The sequence below is a fragment of the Chaetura pelagica genome, unplaced genomic scaffold (assembly GCF_000747805.2).
Source record: "Chaetura pelagica isolate M959 unplaced genomic scaffold, ChaPel_1.0 scaffold146, whole genome shotgun sequence".
Taxonomy (NCBI): Eukaryota; Metazoa; Chordata; class Aves; order Apodiformes; family Apodidae; genus Chaetura; species Chaetura pelagica.
In genome coordinates this window covers 221,907-245,614 of record NW_009953645.1, presented here as the reverse complement: position 1 = coordinate 245,614, position 23,708 = coordinate 221,907, and the positions used below count along the sequence as shown (strand labels likewise).

General features: G+C 54.7%; 1 protein-coding gene across 1 annotated transcript in view; it reads right to left on the bottom strand.

The window, feature by feature from the left end:
• Positions 1-264: 264 nt before the first annotated feature.
• EPB41L1 (erythrocyte membrane protein band 4.1-like 1) overlaps positions 265-23,708 on the bottom strand; it is a 28,773-nt gene continuing 5,329 nt past the window's right edge. Inside the window, exons 5-20 of the mRNA XM_009999851.1 lie at positions 23,293-23,368; positions 22,781-22,999; positions 22,588-22,675; positions 22,134-22,286; positions 21,285-21,382; positions 20,959-21,134; positions 20,275-20,423; positions 18,667-18,702; positions 16,538-16,729; positions 5,476-5,874; positions 3,995-4,123; positions 3,567-3,647; positions 3,311-3,373; positions 2,312-2,407; positions 1,332-1,412; positions 265-438 (exon numbers count right to left, since the gene is read on the bottom strand). Of these exons, the coding sequence (XP_009998153.1) occupies positions 265-438; positions 1,332-1,412; positions 2,312-2,407; positions 3,311-3,373; positions 3,567-3,647; positions 3,995-4,123; positions 5,476-5,874; positions 16,538-16,729; positions 18,667-18,702; positions 20,275-20,423; positions 20,959-21,134; positions 21,285-21,382; positions 22,134-22,286; positions 22,588-22,675; positions 22,781-22,999; positions 23,293-23,368 (2,210 nt within the window). The remainder of the gene's footprint in view (positions 439-1,331; positions 1,413-2,311; positions 2,408-3,310; positions 3,374-3,566; positions 3,648-3,994; positions 4,124-5,475; positions 5,875-16,537; positions 16,730-18,666; positions 18,703-20,274; positions 20,424-20,958; positions 21,135-21,284; positions 21,383-22,133; positions 22,287-22,587; positions 22,676-22,780; positions 23,000-23,292; positions 23,369-23,708) is intronic.

The window sequence follows — 23,708 nt, the reverse complement described above, 5'->3', positions numbered from 1 at the left end:
TCTTTCCCTGCCTGCTGTGGGAACAAGCAGGTCCTGTATTCTTTACACGCAAATGACTGCAACCCCTCTGCTGAGAAGGTCAGCGAGGTGACATCTGCAGCACTGCTTTTGGTAGCACAGCACTGGCTTTCTTACCACAACCAGGTGGCCATGCCCAGAGCCACCGTCAGAGTGAACTGCTGGCTGAGAGCTGCCATACAGTGCCAAGGAGCAGCAACACCTGCCAGCACCTGCAGCTGGTGGGGATCAGAGACACTTGCCCAGTTACATCCACCCCTTCTGCAGCACAGATAAATCAGGTCTGGTCACTTCTCCACCTACCTGAGGTTTCTTGTCTCTTTCCTCTGGAGAAGGTTCTGTTTCTCTGTATACCACAGCTTTGGTTACCAGCATATCGGGATGCTGTAGTTTTGCCTCTTTGATTGCTAAAGCCAGTGCCTAGAAAGCAGAAGGATGAAATATTTTGTTGTCACTTCCCTGAAATCTGGTAGATTGCTCTCAACCAGACAGAACCAGCAGACAGAAAGCAACTGTCCATCAGCCACCATCCCAGAGGACACAGATGCAGAGGTTCCAAGCTGAAACCTAGCCTAGCAGAAGAGGCTGGAGCTCACCACTGACCAGGGATTTGCACATTACTGGGATGCCTCATGCACTGCCTTTCTCTTGCTTTTTTTTTTTTTCTCTAGAGATGAACTATGTCCCAGGCTCCCTCCTGAAACCCAAGCAAAGCAACAGCAGCAACTCTCTATGCAGCAAAACTCTAGAAAAATCAATTATAATAATATAATTAGATTTATTATAGTAACTCTAAAAAATCCTAAAATTTATGTTCTAAGCTTTAAAAATATTTTAGTTCTTTAATTTTTCTTTTTAAGCAAAAAATCCCAAAGGTTTAGGCCACAGGAAAAGGAGCCTGCATCCTCCATCATAAAAGTTTGTCATTTTTTGTTCCTCTATCATGGAGGCAGATGTAAAACACCATCAGCTGGAGTGAGACTATGCAGGAAAAAAAAGATTAATAACCTGGGTCACCTGGAGTATTTCAACACATAAAGGGGAACTGGAAAGTTTGTTTTAAGAAAACAAAAATGTGATCCCATCACTAGGCCTTGTGCTGGATGTAACCTTTACTGCTGCTTCCCTGCTGCAGCGGGCACTGACAGCAGCTGGGCTGGGACTTGACATGGGAGCCCCTGCACTCTGTGGGTTCCTGTTCTGCCAGACAGAGGTCAGTTTTCAGCAAGAAAGAGTAAACAGGTATGAGCCAGAACTAGAAGCATGTGGTGCTGCAGACAGCGGCAGCCAGAGCTAGGGCATCCTGCTCCTACCTGGTCCTGGTCCACGTCTTCATCCCCTGTGATAATGATGCGCTTCTCTATCCGGGTCTCTGAAAACCCTCCTTTCACAGTCTGCATGACAAGAAGGAACACACTCACCCACAGCTGTCCCACCAACCAGCTCCTGGCACTTGTAGCTCTGTCCACTGGATGAGGGACAATGCAGCTTCACTTCAGGAACTCCCCCTATAGTCAGCATAGCTCCCATCACCCCTGAGTCAATGCAGTGGCTAGAACCAGCAAGGCACAGCTGGCCATGGGCAGGGAGGAAAGGAAGAGGGGTAGCTGGAAGGTACTGAGCACTCCTCCTTTCTGCTCAGGTACCTCACTGAGCTTTTGCTTTCATTTATGTGCACATAATTTGGGTGAGGTTTTCTGATGCAGCCTCATTTCCCTCCATTTCCTACCATCACTCCTCTTTGCCTGAGCCACTCCAGCTCCAATAAACCCAATACACTACAGATGACACAAGGGAAGATGCTTCTGTACTGGTGCTCTGGGCTTCTTGGGCCAGAGGGACCTGGGATGTGGCTCTAGATACATCTGGGAACACCCAACCCACACTCACGTGCACAGGGCTGGCAGCCTAATTCGGAGTCTTTTTCCCCATCTGGCTTCAGGTCAGCAACAACACACGCTGCTCCTCCTTCCCTCCCCAAAGACTTCCTGCCCTCCCAGTTTAACAAGTAGCCATGGGCACAGCACAGTTCACAGTCCTCACTGGTGGCAGGCAGGTGATGAATACCTGATGCCTGCAGTCCCTTGTTGTCATGCTTGGCTGGATGGGACAGGGCTGAACTGGGCACAGCATGGAGCACTGTGCTGGCTCACCAGGGACAGCACACACCTCTTCCAACTTTTAAGAAGGGGCATTTTGTACACAACCAACCACAACATAAATCCACCCATCCTCAAATTCCAATTACTTCCATCAGGAACCTCCTCTCTGTCCCCTTCAGAGCTGCTCTTACCTTGGTAACGTGGGTAGTGGTGGAAGTCGAGAGGGTTTCTGCAGTGGCACTGAAGATGCTGGTGAGCATTTCTTTCCCAGCAGAGCTGCTGGTTATCTGCAGGACAGAGCAGTGGTGTCAGCAGGGCCACCAAAGAAGAGCCCTCAGAGTCCCAGAGAGCTGGGACCTTCCCACTAGGATGCACCTACTCAGCCAAGCATGGGAAGGGAGAGAGTGGCAAGGGAAAAGAAGACACTGCCCTGGGCTCCCAGCTCCTGAGGTTTTTTGGGGGGCTAAGGAGAGGTTTCCACAGCTACCCCAAGCCCAGAGCTGCAGGAAAGGGCCTCTGCAGCAGGGAGATGATTTTGTGGCTGTGTTTCACTTTTCTCCATCCATCCTTAGGGCCATTTAAGTGCAGAGCTCTCAGGCTACCTCTAGCACTGCCTGTGCTACTTTGCGTGGTGGGGCTGGCACAATCACTGCCCAGCCATGGTGTGCTGGTTATGTTCTCCTGCTGCACCAAGTGATGAGCCTGAGGCAACACGGGGTGTTTGGCCATGCTTGACTCCATCAAAATGAGGCTACTGAGAAGGGAAACACTTCACACATGAAGGCCTGCTGCTGGACAGGGATGTTGATGGCCATCACCTACACTGGGAGTCAGCAGACTCTGAGTGTGACCTTGGGTGGCCAGGCAGGACACCCAGAACTAAAGGTATCTCAAGTCTGCTATGAAACTTCACCAGGGACTGGGCTGTTTTTCAGGAATTATCCTCCTCCAGCAGGTGCTCAAGGTATGTGTCTGACACAGGAGAAAGGCAATAGGTAGGGGGTCCCCTGCCATCTTGCTCCCCAACCTTCTGAGCATCCTTCTGCTCTTGCTAGTACAAACCCAAGGGTGCTAGTGCTGGGAACACAGGAGGGGGCCCTGTAGGACCACACCAGCCCACAGATTGCATCCCTTCCTCCTCCCTTCCCCACCCCTTGGCCTAGCCAGTAGGACCACGTCCTCCCCCTCACCGGTGAGAGGGAGCGAAGGTCTGTGGTGGGAATGGCCCCTTTCCCAGCCTTGGTGCTGTGATCCTGAAAGAAGAGCAGATGGACGCATTGGCTTAGATGCAACACGGGGACAAACGTGGCAGGTCACCCTCCACAGACGCCCCCGATGAGGCAGGGACCCGCCCCCAGCACAGCGGGCCCTGGTCACCCTCGCTGGAGCTGAGGGACAGCCGGGGACAGTGGCTCCCCCAGCTGCCAAAGGGCCAGCCCTGCTTACTGAGGTCACCTGTGCTGTCTCTGCAGTGCCAGTGTGAGCTGTGGCTGTAGCGTCCCTGCTGCCCGGGCTGCCTCCATCAACCTGCTGGGACAAAGGAGACCAGGTGAGCCTGGAGATGCCAAGGAGGGGTGACACTGGCACAGATAGTGCAGCCGGAAGAAGGCTGGATATGTGCAGTGCAGCGTGTATGGTGGCTGTCCCACTCTGTCCAGCCCTCCCAGCAGAGATGGCCAGAGGTGCACACAGAGTGTCTCTGGTGGGCTTTTGTTTGATGTGTTGGGGACATCAGCAAGACAAGGGTAAACAGAGGCTCTGACCACCCCACTCAGCCACTGGCTCTCTCAGCGCTGCTGCTGGGAACAGGTTTTTGCTGGACTGAGGCTCAGCAGAGCTGTCAGAGCCACAGAAGGAATAAGCCACGACATCACCTGGACTGTGCCTGTGGTGCCAGCCTGGTGGGGAGTGGAGCCATCTGCTTCAGGTTTCTTCATGCCTGGCCCCAACCTAACGGTCACAGCATCCGTTTTGGTCACAGCATCTGTTTTCGGGCCTGATAACTGCAGAAAAAATACAGCAAGTCAGGCTCTGGGACACGATGCAAACAGTCCTGAGTGCTCCTTGTACATCACCCCCAGGAGCAGAGTGTCCTTGCTCTGCCCCTCTGAAATACGCCACACACATATGACGTCCTGCAAGTGTCATGCTGACCCCCACCTGGGCAAAGAGCAGAGGTGAGGCTGCTGCCCTGGGCAGATGGCCATCATGCCAAGTGTCCTGTGGAACTGACATGGCCCAAATCAGACCTGATGCTCTGTCCCTGGGGTTTCCAGGGATTTTTTTGATGGATTTACAGAAACCATGGGTTAGACCCACCAAATCCATTTCACTCATGCCCTGCAGCAGGTTTATGATCTGCACCAGCTCCTATGGAGACAGGTGTCCAGCACTCCACAGTACAGGAAACTGGAGCTGTGCAGGGCTCCTACTCAGGCTCCTGCCCAGGGGATGCTGAGCACTGGCTCAGTAAGCCAAAGGCCTCCCCTGCCCAGTGCTGGCCACTGGGCACTGCAGAGCTGATCACCCATGCCCATGGCCCTGCTGTGACCCTGGAGCCCACAGCATCCACACAAGGGTTTCTGGGCTTGCTCAGAGAAAGCTCCCTCTAACTCTGCTACTATTTCCTGGCTCCAGGTCTGGACTCACTCTGGCAGGTCCAGGCAGCATTTGGGACCTACCTGCCAGGGCTGGAGGGTTGCCCCAGAACTGATGGGGCAGGAGATGGCCCTGGCTTGGTGCAGAGGCAAAGCTATGTGTTGTCTACACTGGCACTGGCTCTACTGTCCTCTCCTCATGGTGTGCACTCAGCTGCCACACACCCCTCACATGCATTTTCCTTAGCCCAGTCATAATCCCTCCTGGCACAGGAGTGACCCTCTATGAGCTTCAGAGTGGCTCCCACCAGCTGCCCCGTGCATCCCCCCTGGCCTCACATGCCCAGAGAAGTTAGTTGGCAGCATATTTCTCTTGGCTACACAAACCCATCACTGGCTTCATGCAAAACACAAGGACAGACCCATTGATTAGTGACACAGCCCTTCCCAGCTGCTGACATGCTGTATGGTGCAAGGGACAGGGTAGCAGCCAGGTGCAGGGGATTAAGAGATGACAGTGACTTCTTCTGGTTAGCAGATGCACAACACACACAACAGGGCCATGCAACAGAGATGGCAGCATGCCTTGGGGGAGACCGCCTACACCAGACAGGAACCTGGGGATGTTTGAAAGCTAGCATGCTCTGCCATACCCATATGGGAGTGCACACCAGTGAGGCAATATCAGGCACCAGAACAAGGAACATGGAGACATGATGGCACTGAGACAGTCTCGGTGGAATGGTGTCCCTGTGTACCTCTAGCTGGGAGACATCTGGGCTGGGCTGGGAGACCTTCTCCCCGCCCTTGACATCTTCTTCCAATCCAGCAACTACTTTGCCAGTATGCTGGAAGGAAACCAGGCCTTCATCTTCCATTTCACTCTTGTCCTTGTCCAGCTCAGGCAGGCTCCGGGAGAGGTCCTCAAAGGCTGTGCCATGGAAGTCACCAATCACTGTGAAGTCTACCTCTGCTTCCAGGCTGGAGGTTGAACTGACTGTGATGCTGGAGCATTTGCGTTCGATAGCCAGGTGGTTGTCCTTCAGAAAGACTGAGTCCTTCTCCTGGTCCTGCTCCTCATCACCGGTGTCACTCTCAGGAGCCCTGTGCCGAGGTGGCTTAGATTTCTCCTCAGCTCCCTCCCTCAAGCCTGCTCTCTGAATGAGACACAATGGCGGAGAGAGATGGAGACGGTGAGAACCACCTGGCACAGCAGTGCTGGCTGTGCCCACGAGGGACAGGAAAAAGAAAGAAGGCTGCAGCAAACATTGCAGAGTAGAGTCAAACACAACTCAAGCATGGAGACTGAAACCTTTCTGACAGCAGCAACTTTGCAGGGTGGGGTGGGGGGAGGAGAGTTATTTGATCTGATTTTGCCAAGTCTATTGGTAATTAATCATTGCAAAAAAAAGTCAGTCATACAGAGAAGCTTGGCCAGCTTGGAGGCACATCCGTGCACCCAGTGGAAGCAGATGTATGCAAAACAACAGGTCTGTTAAGAGACATTCAGAAACAGCTCAGACACCAGTGCTACCACATGGCAGTAGGGTTGGGCACCCACAAACCAAACAAACAAAGAAAGGGGAAGAGAGAAGAGTTTAAAGAAAAGGGCCCCATCAGCTACGCATGGTGAGGGAGAAGCGAAGGAGTGTGCCAATTCCACTGAACATCCACATGGGCCCTGTGCAGATTTGCCCCAGGGGGAGGAGGCCCAGCCCTGCTGGAGCACTCCCTGCACCAGGGGGATCTGCCCCACCAACACCACACTCACCCTCCAGAGGCCTCTTGCAGCTGAGGGTGAGTCTTAGGGATGACCTGGTTGAGTGCTTGGTCAGTGTAATTGACAGCACAAGCAGAACCAAGGGATGACCTCCCTCCATTAGCTCTGCTCCAGACATGGACATACCTCTCAACTCTGCCATCATAGGGTACATTTCCCCTCGCCACACTTTGCCATGAAGCCATGGAAAATCTAGACTCATTGCTGGACTCTGTATCTAACTGGAGGCTGTTCTTGCTTAGGAACAGCTCTAAGACAGCTGATGACAGAGGAGACCCACCTCCTGGGCCCTTGTCCAAGGGTTTACAGCCAGAGCAATCCCCCAACGGGCCAGGCTATGCCAGCACAACCTTCCCTTGGCACTGCTGGGAGGTTGAGAGGTATAAGAAACAGGGTGTCAAACAAACTCAAGAGGAACATGCTGGCATAGATGGTGCTGTGTGTGTGTGTATGTATAAATACATACATAACAGCTCTGCAATGGGGGAGGAGCTGGAAGCACACAGCCCTCAGCTGCTCAAGGGGAGCTTTCATACTACAATAAGAAGCAGTTAGGAAAACAGCACTGAGACCTGGAAGACCACTGGACCAGCACTCTTTAAATTCTCTTCTTTCAGGATGGATTTTACTGATGGGTCAGCTAAATTCTTTTCTTCCCCACTTGGTTCCTGAGATTTGCTCTGGATTAGAGAAAATGGTTAGTTTTAAGGAAATGAACTCAAAAGGAGCTAATCTAGCACTTAAATGAGCAAAGAAAGCTACTTCATCATCCAGCCACCAGCTTGCAGTAGACAGGGGAGGGCAGGGAAGGCTGAGGAGCTAAGCAAGAAGGGACATCAACGTAAGAAATGCCAGGGTGAAGCTGGAAGCGTGGGCAGGTGTGTGTGCGTGTCTGTGACCAAGGCGCAGCTCCCCCCCTCTCCCCTTCTTGCTACTGGACACGAAGCTGGGTGCCCTTGGGTTTAGTGAGGGTCATTCTCCTGGGAGCCAAAATGTCACAGGGAGGTCACAAAACAAAAGCTGATGAACCAACTGGCCAGCAGGTCTGCATTCAGCGAGGAAGCCTGACGGCACAGACATACAGAAAAGGACACGGTATGCAAAGCGGCTGCTCGTTCAATGGGTGTGGGAGGAGCCACTCAACATAATAAAGAGCCACACAACATGCGCATGAACTTTCCAGCTGGACAGTTCATTGGAAGAGTTACCACGGCTTCTGCCAGTGTGAGTTCACAGCCAGAGTCAGGGGAGGCCAAGTCAGCACAGTCTTCTCCTTCATGCTCCAGGTCAACAGAAACATCTTCCTTCAGAGGGAGAGGCTGGGAGGAGGCTCCTGAACCAGCCCCTTGCCTGAGAGCCAAGGAGCTCACACTGGACACAGGTTCCACCAGACTTACAGGTACTGCTGGTGGTGAGGCAAAGCCTGTGTTCCAAAGCATGTCCTGCGCCAGGCTAGTCTTCTCCTTTGCTTTTTCTGATGCCTCAGCTTCAGGCACACATGCTTGTCCCTCCTGGGCTGCCCTTTTCTCCACTTTGCTTTGCTCAAACATCTTTATCTTAGAGGCCACTGAGGTTTTCCTGTAGCTCTCACTCTCCTGCCAGCTACCTGGGGCCACAGTGACAACTCCATGCTCCTGTGACACTACTCCAGTCATCCCAGATGTGCACATCAATGACCCAGACTCTATTTGATGGGTCCCACCACTCACTGGCAGCTCTCCCCTGCCTTTACAGATCAAGGTGGAGAGCTGGCATGTCTTGCTTCCTTGACACAAACCTACTACAGGGGCATCAAAGTGTGGGACATCAGCAGTTTCTTTGGGAGAAGCCTTATCCTGCAGTGGCCAGCCCAGAGCAAGATCATTGTCCCTGGTGGCTTCTCCTACTGTTGGGCTTACTTCCGAGTTCCAGGATGGCTCTTGTGCTTTGGGATCTGCAGTGTGTAGTATCCCTCGAGCTACAGGACCCTCTTTGGGCAGGGCAGACCCTCTTGTTATGGCCTCAGTGTCTTGTTCTGGTTCTTCTGCCTTGGGAGGCAACTCCTCCATGCAATGGTTTTTGTCATGGGACAATTCATCCATTCCACAGCTTTCATCTCTGGTCAGCTTCCCTGATGTAAGTCCTGTGTCCTGGGAGAGCTCTTTTCTCATGGGCTTCTCCTCCTGGAGTGGCTCTTCTGTGGCAGGGACTTTGCTCTGGGTTGCCTTTCGTGTGACAACATCTGTGTCCTGGGCCACCTGCCCAGTGGCTGGGTCTCTGACCTGGATCATCTTTGCTGTAGCATCTGTATTTTGGGGTGATCCTTCTGCAACAGGACTTGCACCTTGGTGTGGTTTCCATGTAGCAAATCTCATGCCTTGGGGTTGTTCTTCAGATTCAGGACTGACACCCTTGGGTCTTGCCACCTCTGCTACAGGGCTCATGTCCTTGGGTGCTCCTATGCCTTCTACAGGACTTGTCTCCTTGTGTGCCACCTCTGCTGAAGGGTCCCCATCAGTGGGTATGCCCACAGCTCTCACAGGGCTGGTGCTCTGGGACAAGTCTCTGCCCACAGGCTCAGCACCCAGGGCTGGCTCTGCAGGGACAGGGCTGGATTGCTGGGGAACAGGCTCAGGGACAGATTTATCCCCCCCTGACCCCACAGTGGTGTGAGGGTGGCCCTGCCAAGGCACAGCTGATGGAAGTGACTTGGTCTTTATCTCTTCCACCTGAAGCACCATTCTGGCACTTTCCTCCTTGTCGTTGTCTGCTCCAGTCCTTCCTGAGAGCCCCTCCACTGTTGTGCAGATGTTTGGGCTCTCTCTGGGCTCCTCAGCCCCATGAATGTCCCCTCCCAGGCCATGTGGCTTCAAGCCTCCCACTAGGCTTTGCACATCCATCTCCTCTGGTGCCACCTCCTGGGCTTCACCTCCCTCAGGCACTTCACAGCCTGTTAGCCCAGCATATGCTTTCTCTTGCAGCCCTTCCTCCTGCTCTGAGGTGGGGTGTCCTGCTGGGCTGGTCCCATCACAGCCTGTCCTGGGCTGCGTTGGAGCTTCAGCAGGTTTTCCAGACACTGCCCTATGTTGCTGACTTGCTGAGGAAGGGGGCTGAAAACCTTCTGCTGAATATGCTGCATGCCTGGATCCCTCTCCGGACATGTTCACAGCAGCTTCTGGTCTCTCCTCCAAGTCAAGCTGTCCACCAGCCTCTGAGAGCAGGTGTGTTTTACTGTCCTCTTCTTCCTCTAGATCTCCTAAGTAGATGATCCTCTGGGTCGCAGAACTCTCTGAGCTATTGTCACTAGCCTTCACTTTAATTCTGATGAGCTCTGTGGCTGTAGTTGGCACTCTGGCCTCCTGCTTCTTGGAGGCTGCAGAAGCATGCTCCTTGGAGACCACCTCACTTTCTCCCTGTGGAGGCTCTGGCCCCAAAATCTTGGCCCTTTGCCTCTCTGGAGGCTGCTGACATGGCTTGGGCAGACCTGACTCACTCCTGGTTTCTTCCTTGCCTTGCTCCTGGGGCTCCTCCTCTGTGCTCTCAGGTGGCAGGTTCTCTGCCTCCTGGCTGGGCTCCCCCCTGGACTCCTTCTCATTGATCTCATCCTCCCAGAAAGACTCAAAATCCTCTGGGCTAGCGATCATTTTTGCTCTCATCTGGGTATCCAGGGCTGCATCTTCTGGCTCTTCCTGGCCTGCCACCTCCTTGGCTTTCCCTAGTGCAATCTCCACTTTGGACGTGCTTGTGCTCAGTTTCACCTCTGAGGTACCTGCGCATGCTTCTTCTTTCTTGACTCCCAGAGCTTTCTTTAGAGCTACTGCTTCCAGCCTAGGAGTTTCTCTCTCTATAAATACCCAATGCTCCGAGCCCTGCATTGCAATTGGAGCAAGAAGAGTTAGCATCAAACATACTTTACCTACCTGCTAGTAACTGCTGGCGTGGGTCACAGAAACCTGATCTGCCTTGGACAGGGCTGATTACGTGATGATTATTGTTATTTATGCAAGAGTTGAGGCAGGGTCTGTACAAAGATTCTGGCAACTCACTGATGGAGAAAATAGACTGAAAATAAGGGGACTGAGCCCCTCTATCCTCTCCAGGGACCATGTTTTACTCTGGGTGATGGCTCACTGACACAGCTGCAATACCTGCAGCTTCACTGGAAGTACAGAAGTGGAAGCAATGCTCCCAGCAGATGTACTAACAGTCTCTCAGAGCACCTCTCATGAATTAACCCAACTAGGACCCCCCAACTGAGTCCTGTTTTCAGATAGCTCAACCAATCTCCATGACCAAAGGGTGAGATTTCACTGTAGACAATGGCTTGTGTTCTGAGTGGCTTCACTCTCAGTTTCATCCATGGTGCCCCTAGACTGTGTCAGACTGCCAGGAGCATGACCAAGAAAAGAAACTGCCTTTAGGCATCAGAATGGCCCTTTCCCATTCCTTTCCCCAGAAGCAGATGCTGCAGCTCAGATTCACTCCAAAATCTTTCTTTCCAACACCCCAGAAAATCTCCTCAGAAGCAATTATTTAGGAGAGATTTCTAGCAATGCTGAAACCAAGCAGTTCAGAGAATGTCACCTGTAAAAGGTCACCTACAAGATGTAACAGAAGACCACAGACTTGGCAGCTGAGACAGCTACAGGTGCTGCAGCAAGGACCAAGCAAAGGCTGTGGAGCATCCTGCAGTAAGGACACCATGGGAATCTGACACCCCACAGGGGTATCTGCTTTGAATGGCAGGACACTCAGCTGCCTTTGCCTCGTACACTTTGTACATCCAGGTGTTGGTCCCACAAGACAGCTAAAGGCTTCACAAATGCCAAGAACAAGGCATTGCTAAAATTTGACCACTTCTGGAACAGAAGGTAGAAAACAACCCATTAGAAGACAGCTTGCAGGAAAACATTTACACTGATGAGGAAGCCCAGCAGTCTTCCCAGCCAGCCAGTGAAGGCAGCAGGCATGGGAAGGGTAGTGCTGTGATCATGGTCCTTCAGAGTTCACTGTGGGGATGGTCACCATGGGCTCTAATGTGACACAGGCTGCTGGGCACAAGCCTGCGGGCAGGACTGACCCTCTGCAGCACCAGTGTGCACCCCAGCCCCAGGAACTGGGAAGGGCTGGCTGCTTGCTTGCCACTCCAACTGGGAAAAAAATGTGAAAATATGAGCCATGACCCAGGCAGGGAAGTCAGGGTGAAGATTTGGAGCAGTTGCACCTGAAATGGAAACTTAATAACTGATCCTGAATAAGGGGAAACAAGGAATCAGAGAGAAACAGAGCAAGAGGGAAGGAAAAAAAAGATCAGGTAAGAGAAGAGAGAGAAAGAAGGAAAACCAGTTAGAAGTGGAAGGGCTTCCACAAGGAGGGGAATCAAAAATTTTGGTGAAAGCTCTGGGCAGAAAACTGCTGTCTCTCAGCTCCTGCCCACATCAGGCAAAGCTCCCGAGGCCCAGGGCGCCTGGCAGTGCCCAGGCAAGCAGCAGCCCTTCTGCCCGCCCCTGCCCCCAAGGACAAGAGTGTGGCTGTCCCTGAACGTCCCTCCAAATGCCCAGAGAGCTGTGCCAGGGTGGGAGCATCACAGGGGCTGTGGGTGGGTCTGGCTGCCAAGCCACCCAGGGAAGAGGTGGTGCTGACTCCTTGCAAGGCCAGGACAGCTGCTGGGATGGCAACTGGGCAGTGCAAACCATCACAGGGCAGCAGGGACGCCCTCCTCCAAACTCTGCCATGACACCTGCACCCTCCGTGGCCAGGCAGTCCTGTGCACCCACACTGGAGGAGCCAGCTCTTCAGAGACCTGTCCCCTGCCAGCTTTCTGCAGCATCACTCCCATGAGCCCCTCAGACAGCCCTTGACCCTGCACTCCTCAGCACTGCCTGCTCCCCAGCTCCCTTCCTCTACATCTGCCTTCAACGCAGGTTTTCTTCCTTTCTAGTCCACAGAAATCACAACAGAGGCAGGTTGCACCTACGTCCTTCACAGCTGTGTTTCACCCATGCAAGCAACATTCTCTCTCACTCAGCAGCTGCACTGGGCCTGCTGGGAAGCCCAGGCTGGTCTCCGGCATTCCCTCAGCACCAGTCTTCCATTCAGTAGCAAAGTCGTGGGTGATTCAACCTTACTTTCCTGAAGGCAAAGTAGCTTTTCTTCTTCTACATTGTGGTCTCATTCCTGAATCCTTTCTACAGCCAAGGAAAGGATGGACAGGTTTTGAGCACATGTACATATCTCTTCAGTGAAGCCCTCTCGTCCCCCTTTTCTGGCTGCAAACCAGAGTCCTTTGGAGGACATCTTCCCTAGACAAGTATTTAAGTCTTTTCATACCTCTTCTCTGAGCTGAAGCTTTAAATACATGTCGTAAATTAAAAAGTCTTAAGACAAATCTGAATCCTGGAACAATATGTTCATCCCTGGCAGCACCTCTTAACAGTAAGCAAAACTGAAAAGCTCCAGATTTCTTTCCAAAGCAGTTTCCTTCTCAAACTTTGTTGGGATGAGCAAAGACCACTCCAAGGGAACAGCCAGCTACTCTGGGGTGTGATCTGAACTCTGCTCTGGAGGGCTTAACACCAGCTCTGGCCACAGCTCTGGTTCCACAGCTCATGGCAGCTCTCATGTCTCCTGAACCTGAGGACTCTCAGAGATGTTCAGAGTATCTTGATACTTGGGTATGTCCTCCAGGAAAGAAGCGAACTTCTGAAGCTTTGGAGGTCCGTAGGCTGGCAGAGTTGAGGGCCAAGAGAGGAGCTGAGTCTAAGACAAGATGATGCTGGGAAGGTTGCTCATAGAGCAACCTTGAATTCCTAAGGGATAATTTACTTTCACATTTCGACCTGCATCCCCCAACAAATTGGCTCTAGGACCAGGGGCATTTGGGAAGGTCATTCTCACTATGAGAATCACAAGAGAGAGTAAGCTGGTAGAAAGGAAAGAAACAATGGCACAGAGCAGACAGTCCTCTGGCCCTGTCACTATGGACCATGACCTTGGCTAAGCCCAAGGTAGGAAGAAGGCTTCTCCCTTTGGTGTCCTTAAATGTCCCTGTCATGGTTCTTTGCTCTGCAGGGAGACCCAGCTCCCCTGAGAGGAAAGCATGAGTCCTATGACAAGAAGGGGGCAACGACTGAAACTGAGATGCTGAGACACCATGCTGGGTTGCTTAAGCACCCAAAGCTGAAGAGACTCCCAGCACCTCTCAGCCCAGCATTCTAGTCCTCCATCAGGAGTCAGGACTGAGAGGAGGGTGGAGATACGTGTAGCTTGAGGTGATAAATAACCCAACCTCAACAAGTCTGAAGGCCATGGGCACTGGCTGAGTGTGATGAGAGCTCCAAGCTCTGCTGATGTCCTCCTGTTGTCACCCTCTTGGGGCCACAAATTCCTCATGGTGACCACAGGCCAGGAGAGGACAAGTTCCCAGGTATCAGCTGCTGAGTCTAAGCCACCAACACCTGAGAGAAACACTGGTGAGGCCACCTTGTTATTGACACCCCAGTGCAGCCCTGGCACCCTGAGGGTCGCCAGAAGGTGGAGGCAAAGATCCACTCAATCAAGACGTGTGTACAACTCACTTCTGCTGCTCTTGACTATCAGCTCCTAAATACTGGCACATAGAGGGTCCCACCATGGAACAGAAGATGCTGCTGCAGAGCCCAAGCTTCACTGAAGGTGTCTGCATCCTTGTTGAAGGCCAAGGCTGTGGGCAAGCCCTCACTCATACCCATTCTACCTCCAGAGGACATGCTCCAACCAGCCCAGGTTCAGGCCCAGCCTGCCAATGCTGCCAAATTCTGCTCTGACTGAGGGAAATGACAGGGAGTGAGAGTGGGACTAGTCCTACCCCTGCCTCTGCCTTGCCTGTCCCCCTGCTTGACACTGCTCCAGCTCCACCATCTTCCCTGGGGCCACTCCAGCAGGACGTGCACCCAACTGCACTTGGGCACCAGCCTGCAGCGTGGCTGCATCCAACTATACCACAACCAACTCCCAAAGACCAGTTTTCTTCTGCTTAGTGGTATCTTCTCTTGGTTGCCCTGGGAAACTACCACCATCATGTAAGATAAACCTTGCATGCCAGAACTGCTGAGGGCCCACACTGCCCAACCGTGGACACTGAGAGAGAACACCCCAGGCAGCATTACCCATCTTTGCAAAGTCCTAAGTCCAACATTCCTGATGCCTCTAGAGATGCCTGTTTCAGAGTGCTTGGCTCCAGGGAACTGCAACTGTAGCCAGAGGGCCAGGGAAGCACAAGGGATTGCTAAAGACAGTTTGAAGCTGCCTGCCTGCACCTGCAGCAGACACCAGCAGAGTGCCAGTGCCACAGGGTCAGCCCTACCCTGGGACCCCCAGCACTGGCCACCTCACCCACACAGCCAGCCTTTGAGGAGCACAGCAGGGCTCCTCTGGAAGGTTTCTCCCAGGATCCTGTCTTACAGCACAGAAGAAACACTCAGTGGAGCAAGTTTCACCAACAGCCTTGTCCTGGTGAGGGATCCCGCTCATTACTAGAGAGGGGACCTTTCTGGGGGCCAGCAAAAGGCTCACGCCCTGCCCAAAGGGCAGGAGCCACCTTGGCAGGCCAGTGGGGCACACAGGGGAGCCGACTGTGAGAGCAAGGAGTGGGGAGAGAAGCAGGATGGTGACAACCTCAGGAGAGGAGACAAGGCTTTTCTGCGTGAAAGACTCCATGCTTAGGGAAGCTCCGTGCTCAGATGCAAAATCGTCTAGGGAGTCCTCTTCCATCATCTGTGCCAGCAGAGAAACCCCAACACCCACAGAGAAAGAGAGAGACACAGAGAGAGAGAGAGGGAGAGGGAGAGAGAGAGCGCACATGAGAAGGAATGAAGGAACAAATGGTGGGTAGGTGGGTGGTAGATGGAGGGATGGGTGAATGAAGAGACGTCACAGCTCTAGATGCTCCATTTACAACTCTGCACTTTATGTATTTGCTTGTAAAAGAGATGTGGGATGAAGTCCCGCTTCCCAGCTCAGTGCCTTGATGTGGGGCCAGAAGCCCCAGCCACCCTGTAGCCCTTTTGGTGCTGGGAACCTGCATGCACATGGGCACCAGTCCCCACAGAGAGCCTTGGCCTGGCTGCCCTGCTGTGCCTTCCACACAGCCCAGCCCCACGTCTCCCTTGATCTGCAAGAAGGTCCTGGGAGGGAGCCTTGGCAAATGGGTCCCATGTTTGGCATCCACCTGCTTGGAGCTGTGCCTCCCAGTGTGGGCACAGGACCAGCTCCAGAGCCACCATGGGGAAGTGAACACCACAGGGGGAAGAGCAAGCAGGGAGGGCCCCAGGCAGGGAGAGGGCACCCAGGCTGGCAGGGAGATGCCCTTGCCACACACCACCAATACCAAGCACCCAGGAACCCAGTGCTGTGGAGCACCCAGCTGTATCCCACCAGCACTGCCCATGCAGCGCTGGGGGCTCTGCATGTCCTGGCACCCTCAATTCCAGCCTCCCAGGCACCTTCCCTTCACATTCATGGTCCCACCACAAAGCCAGCAGGCAAAATGCCAGGAGAGAAGGATGTGTGTGCAGGATGTCAGGGCAGCACTGCTCACCCATCCACCTGCTCCCACCACCCAGGTCCCAGCAGGTGAGAGCACCATGGGGCACCAGGTCCTGCTCTGGCCCTCAGGCAAGAGCTACTTGCAGCACAGGACAGCACAGGGATGGCACCGCCCCACAGCAGCCCTACTGAGGTCTGAGGGTTGAGGAAATCCCCTGCTCATGGGCCAACAAAGGCCCAGCCCAACCCTCATGTACCCCTAAAACACAGCCTCCTGGAGAAGAATGAGAAGTTGAACTCCATGCATTGCCTGAGCACAAGGGGAGATCACTATCAGCAGCGTGAAAATGGTTGGTTTGTTACAAAACTTAAGAGTCAACAGCCTGGCCAAAGGCCCCCTCCCTGTTCCCACCACATACATTCCACCATGCTCCACCAGGGCAGCACAGGAGGCAAGAGAACCAGAGCCCAAAAGCTGAGGTGCACCTCTCTGCAAACAACTTGATTCGCTCCATAAGAGACGCAGTGACACAAACCTCGCTGGCCTTTTCTGGGGTTCCTTTTGGTGTTTCATCCTCGTGCTTGGGTGAGGAGGAGGCTGGTGAGGAAGGCAGCCTCCTGTCCCGTTCCCTGTGAACCAGCTTGCTGTTGGGCTCCTTCAGGGTCCGTTTCAGCTCATTGATGCTGGCCTGATGCTTTAGCAAAACATCTTCGGGCTTGTCTAAAAACTTAGGGAAGGAGAGAGGAAGGTAACTATGATTAAAGCACCAGCCAAGGCTAAAGAGATGAGCAGGGGCACTGGGAAGGTTTGCTTCATGCTGGGCTGGAATTTAGGGTCTCAAGAACCAAATTAACAGCATGTCAGAGCACCCTGGTCTGCAGTCCTCATTCAGACCACTGCAGGGAGCAACAAAAAGGCTGCACATGGCTGCAGGTGCACAACAGGCTTCCCTCCATGAAGGGCACACTACAACCTTTCAGCACTTCCAGCACAGCCTGCCAAGGACAAGCTAAGCCACCTGGAGGAAGAGCATGGGTTCAACCTTGGGATCAGCAAGGGATCAGCTCCTAGTAGAAATACCAGCAACTTTGTTTGCTGCTCACTTGTGCCAGGCACAAAGGGAACCCAAGCCTCTGTCCCAGCAGGGTAGGACACTGGCATTTCCAGTGGAGCTCCTTCAGAGTAGGCTTCTGCCAAAGGGCAGGAGGTCAAAAGCTGGTCAGAGATGTTCAGAATGGATCCAAGCCTGGATCACCATGGACCAATCTGGGCCCAGCAGCAGCCTGGGGTGGAGTCTGGCCTGCTGTCGAGAGAGCACAGCTCAGAGCGCTCAAGTGCAAGGTGGAGTTTAGGCATTAGAGCATTGTTTTGTGACAGAACAGGCACCAGGGTGGCTCCCTTTGTCCTGCCCCAGAGGTGGGCAAACTGGCTCAAAGCAAGAACCAGCAAGAGCAAGAACTCTGGCTTCTGCTTCAAACTCAAACATCTTCTGAGGTTCAAAAGGAGTCACCTAAAATACCTTCCTGGTATTTCTCCTCAGGAACAGTTCAGAGACCCAAGAGACCCATAACAAACCCTACCAAATTTTCCAGCTGCTGAAGGCTCAGCGCAACTCATGAAGAAACTCCCCCCATGGTCTGAGCATGGAGAAGTGCTTCAGTTTGCCCACCTCTGGGCTCAGGGTGGGCTGGGGCAGCAGCACATGCACATGCAGCAGGGTAAGCAATGAAGGGCAGGGGAGGGCCCGGGGCCCACCACCCTGGAGGGGTCTGCCCTGAGGTGCCAAGTGGGACAGTCAGGACAGCGTGGTGCCAGCAGCGGAAACCCCCTGGCCTGGCTGCATTTGCCCCATCAGCACCTCCAATGAGGAGCTATGTCCCACTGCGAGCAGAGAGCAGTGGGACACCCGTTGGTTTTAGGATGGGATGAATTGTTCCTGATGGGAGGCCACTGAGGACATGGGAGTTTGCACAGGGAGAGGACAGCCTCCCTCCTCTCTGCGACAGCTCCCTCTGAGATTGGGCAGAGGGAGACAGCTGCCCTCTGGTATAGGTGATGGGTGCCAGTGCCTGCCCCAACTGGCAGCCAAGCAGGCACTGGAAGCTGCTCAGGGACCCATTTGTCCCCATCACAGTGGGACGAGCTGCGGCGCTGCAAGGAGCTGCAACCCGGCCCTCTGTGGAGGATCATGCTGCTGCAGTGGGGGCTGCAAGGGCAGAGCTGCTGGGCAGGGCAGGTGACAGAGGCAGGGCAGGCAAAAGCAGAGCATGGATCAGGGTGCTGGCAGGAACAATGGGACCAGCCCCCACAGGAGAGCTGCAGGGCTGGACAGAGAGGAGACATGAGGCAAGGACATGGAGGAGTCAGTAACACGAGCAGAAGCCACATCTTCCCAATGGGCCAAAGACTCTGCGTGGGGGCCTGGCACCTTGGGAGGGCTCTTGCTCACACTGACCATCAGGACTACCTTACTTAGTGGGATAGAAGATGCTGTACATGCTGGGACAGATCCTAGCTGTCTTCTCCTCAGGCTACTCTAGCAATCAACCTCTTGCCCCAGTGCATCTTATATTCCAGTAAATAGGGTGACACACAGTTTTGCTTTGGAAGGGATGGACAATATGATGCACCAATGAAGACTAGGATACTCCAGAGAGAAAATACCTCCTGCTTGTGCCTGGGGGTTGTTTCATGCTCCGGCTGGCAGCAAAGAGAGGGTTAAAAGTAACCAGCAGGGTCAGTTGAGGGAACTTGTTACAAATATCACAGTTAAGTTGATGGGCTGGTAGGCAAAGGACTGGACCCCCCTCCTCTCACAGCATGGGGCTGAAATGGGCTGAGGTGTCCCTGGGCCAGTCAGGGGCTGGGGCAAGGAGAAGGTGGGCTGTGCCCAGGCAGTGGCAGGCACCGGTGGGCATCAAGTGTGCCTGTCCTGTCCTCATCTCCATCCCCATGCTGGAGCAGTGCTGCTCCCAGCTCCAGCCCTGCCTAAGGTCAAGACGAGACAACCTGAAGGGTGCTTGGGAATCAGAGCTGAGCCAAGCCCCATTTCCACCAGTGAGGCCAAGTGCAATGCCCCAATGGTCCCACCAGCCTGCAACACAGCTGATAGAGAAAGGGCTGCAGGGGACCATGCCACGAAGTGACCCTGCCTACAGCCCAGCCTTGCTGCCTGTGTTCCGTGCCTGCCTGCTCCAGGTGTGAGCCAGCGTACCCCTCCAGCTCCACCCTCCTTTGCCCGCCTTGTCTGTACCTTCAGCTCCTTGATTTTCGTCGGGGTGGTCACCTCCTCGTCCTCCGTTTCAGACCGTCTCCTGCTGCCAAACTCACCATCCTCATCCTGCTTCTCACCCTCGGCCCCGGCATCGTGGTTCTCACTGACAGAGGCTGGGCGCGAGAACTCTGCCCGTGAGGGAGAGCCCAGGTCACCCTGGCCCTGCCACCCTCAACACTCACATGAGCCTCTAGCCCTTGTCCCCCACTCACCCTGCCAGCTCAGACCCAGGGTCCAAGGAGCCCCAGATGTCCTGCGGCAGGGAGAGGTGGTCCCAGGAGTCTCAGGGCACAGGGAACTGGGAGGAGCCCAGGGATGGATGGACACTGTGAGGTCCCGGCTTGGGGAATCCAGCTCTTGGCTACACAACAGTTGGGGAGCCCTGAGAGCCCCCCCCCCAGAGTGTAGATGCTGACCCCCGCGAGGGCACCAAGCTGCCCAACCTCAAACCTGTCACCTCCCCGTGCTCATGTGCAGTCTGAGCTATCACCTGAGGTGGGGACCCTCTGCCACGGGGATGTGGCTGGGGACAGACTCCAGAAGGAAGCTGAACGGCTTGCCTTGACCCTGCGGGCCCTCTCTCCACAGGGGCAAGTTGAGCTGTACCCCTGTCACTCCTGCCAGGGGACCAATCTCCCTCCCCCTCCCCAGTTTGGGGCATACCTCCATCCAGGCTGCGGGACATGGTGTACCGCTTGCTGGAGGAGCGCTCGAAGAAGGGGGCTGGGCGGTCGATGAGGGCGCTGGCCTGGCGTGTCTGTGCCTGCGTCCGCCCACTGTAGCGGAACTTGGAACCCATCACCAGGAAGCCCTTAGGGGGTGGCTCTGGGGACACCAGCCTGGGGCAGGGAGAGAAGTGGGGTGTCATCAGTGAGGCCCATACATACCCCCTGGGGCTGCACCCCACACATACCCATTGTGGCAAAGGCAGGAGCATGTTTGCCTGTGAGCCAGCGTACCCCTCCAGCTCCACCCTCCTTTGCCCGCCTTGTCTGTACCTTCAGCTCCTTGATTTTCGTCGGGGTGGTCACCTCCTCGTCCTCCGTTTCAGACCGTCTCCTGCTGCCAAACTCACCATCCTCATCCTGCTTCTCACCCTCGGCCCCGGCATCGTGGTTCTCACTGACAGAGGCTGGGCGCGAGAACTCTGCCCGTGAGGGAGAGCCCAGGTCACCCTGGCCCTGCCACCCTCAACACTCACATGAGCCTCTAGCCCTTGTCCCCCACTCACCCTGCCAGCTCAGACCCAGGGTCCAAGGAGCCCCAGATGTCCTGCGGCAGGGAGAGGTGGTCCCAGGAGTCTCAGGGCACAGGGAACTGGGAGGAGCCCAGGGATGGATGGACACTGTGAGGTCCCGGCTTGGGGAATCCAGCTCTTGGCTACACAACAGTTGGGGAGCCCTGAGAGCCCCCCCCCCAGAGTGTAGATGCTGACCCCCGCGAGGGCACCAAGCTGCCCAACCTCAAACCTGTCACCTCCCCGTGCTCATGTGCAGTCTGAGCTATCACCTGAGGTGGGGACCCTCTGCCACGGGGATGTGGCTGGGGACAGACTCCAGAAGGAAGCTGAACGGCTTGCCTTGACCCTGCGGGCCCTCTCTCCACAGGGGCAAGTTGAGCTGTACCCCTGTCACTCCTGCCAGGGGACCAATCTCCCTCCCCCTCCCCAGTTTGGGGCATACCTCCATCCAGGCTGCGGGACATGGTGTACCGCTTGCTGGAGGAGCGCTCGAAGAAGGGGGCTGGGCGGTCGATGAGGGCGCTGGCCTGGCGTGTCTGTGCCTGCGTCCGCCCACTGTAGCGGAACTTGGAACCCATCACCAGGAAGCCCTTAGGGGGTGGCTCTGGGGACACCAGCCTGGGGCAGGGAGAGAAGTGGGGTGTCATCAGTGAGGCCCATACATACCCCCTGGGGCTGCACCCCACACATACCCATTGTGGCAAAGGCAGGAGCATGTTTGCCTCTGAGGAGGGAGGCCTGAAGAAGGTATGACAAAGGTCTCCTCACCTGAAGAAGGTGTGATGCTCTATGCAGACCTTCCAGAGACGCTTGGCAGAGCGGTGGTTTGGTAGCTTGAAGCCAATGGTGCTCTCAAACTGCTCATACTTGGGGGAGACAGAGACATACTGTTACATGCAGATCCTGCCCTAGAGGACATGATGGGAGGGGATCTGCCTTGCTAAGACCCTCGGGTTCCCCTGGCAGGAGCCATGACCACGCTAAAAATAGTTGTCTTCAAAGCAGTGCTGGAAAGGTCCATGCCCTACTGGGTGGTAAGATCACACCCACACTCTTCTCACTTATGTACTTTCCTTAGCTGTAAATGGCTTTACAGTGCAAGAGAAATTCCCTCAAGAAAGCAAAACATTTTACAGCACATTTTGGTGAGAAAGCATCACTCTCCATTTTACATGCACTGTCCTTGTCCTCCTGCCTGCTAGGAAATGTGGGTGGAAATGCCTTCTCCCATCAGTGCATGTAAAAGTGAAAAGAGTAAAAATAAAGTTGGAAAAGGAACAAAAAAGCTTCCTGATGTCCTTTTGTGAAGCATGGAAGACACATCAAAAATTACCTTTAGCCCTCCTCCCTGGGAGACCTCCCTATGCCAGCGGGGTCATGGTGTCTGGGGTGCCTGCAGCCTGCTGAGGTCACTTTGTCAGTGAGAAAAAATGAGAGCATGAACAAAAAAGCACTGACTGAAAGCCTTCAGGCACCCCAGATGTGCTCTTCTGGTCAGCATGGTCACTCACCTGGGACCCTTGGGGCAGAGATGAGGACCTCTCCAAGAGGCAGCCCCAGCCCAGCAGAGCAGGCACCCTGCCATGCTCTGGGGCTGTGCTAGCTCATGGCACCTACCTCACCTGGGCGGATCTTGATGTAGAAGTTGCTCCTCTTGTATGAAATTTTGAGGATCTTGGGCCAGGCGAAACGGTTGATCCTCAGCCGGTCCCTGTAGATGAGGAGGCCATTGGCGCAGACGCCCAGCATGATGTCAATGCCCTCTGAGTCCTAGAGGAGGCAAGAGGGACAGGAGAGGACTGCTCAGCTGCCCAGTACGAACCAGTCCAGCCAGCAGTGTCATGCTCCCTCCTGCTCAGTGCTCTGCTATGGGGGACAGGCTAACAGCAAGGTCACCGAATCACACACTGGTTGAGGTTGGACCTCTGAAGGTCCTGTGGTCTAATGCAGGGCCACCCGGAGCCCAAAACTGTGTCCTTCTTGAATCTTTGTTGTGGAAGGATGGGGCTGGGTAGCGAGAGGTGTGTAGACAGCAGGGCACGATGAAGTGGTACTGGCCACCGCCCCATACCTTGGCATGGTGCAGGTCCACCCCATACATGGAGAGCTTCTTGGCGTTCTCCAGAAAGTGGATCTCTGCTTCTCCGGGGGTCATTCCTCTGCAATGAGACAGAGAGAAGGACATGTGGCTGGGTGCTCCACCAGGTGCAGGCCAGGTCTCTGGTGCCTTCCTTGCCACCAGCCTGTCATCTCCTGAAGCTCACCGGTAGGTCTTGTGCAGCTCCATGATGCGCTCCTCCAGCTCCCGTGTCTGGTTGGGGGCAAAGCGCAGCTCACTGATGTAGTTGCCCACATGCTCCTCGGCATCATAGTCACCCAGCTCAGCCTGCACTGTGTAGGAGCCCAGCAGGGCATGTGTGACAAACGAGCAGGGCAGACGCCCCGTGATGATGTCTGCACGGAGCTGCAGGCACAGGTAGTATCTGCAGGAGGGGGCAGAGGGTGAGAGCAGGCCAGAAGTGTGTGCCCTCTGGTAGGCTGGGGCTCCCCAGGGAGTGGCAGCATGCACCCCACCCCACACTATATTCCACAGGGACTGTCACCTCCCACAGCCACCTTCCTGGACCCACGTGGCACGACTTGGACGTGGCACATGCAGTGGGAGGGCAGCGAGCCCCCAGACATTCCCGTGCCTGAGCCCTGCCCCTCCACATGCTCAAAGTCAGTTCCCTGGGGGATGGCTCAGCAGCTGTGCCCATGGAGGGCTGATCCTCACCTTGTGATGTCCTCTGTGAGCTGGGCAGGGTCTGGAGGGTAAAACTTCACAGTGAATGCAAAGTTCCAGGGCCCACCTAAAGAGGGGAGAGCAGTAAGGGCAGCACCTATGCTGGTTGCATGCAGACAGGTAGGAGCATCCAGGCATCTACTAAGGGTCCCACAGCTCCCTCCAAGCACAGGGCAGGGACAAGGCGGCTACAGAATCTGCAGGGAGAACAGCCATGGGAACACCAGCATGGCTTGGTTAATCCCAGCTGGGAAGAGAAAAGCACCACAACTTCAGAAGCCATCAGCTCAGCGTGACTACCAATGTCACAGCAAAAGCCTCACATATCCCAGAAGGTGATGCCCTATCAATGCAACACCATGGGCAAAGGCACTCCAAGACCTGTCCCAGCAAGCCCCCTACTCTTT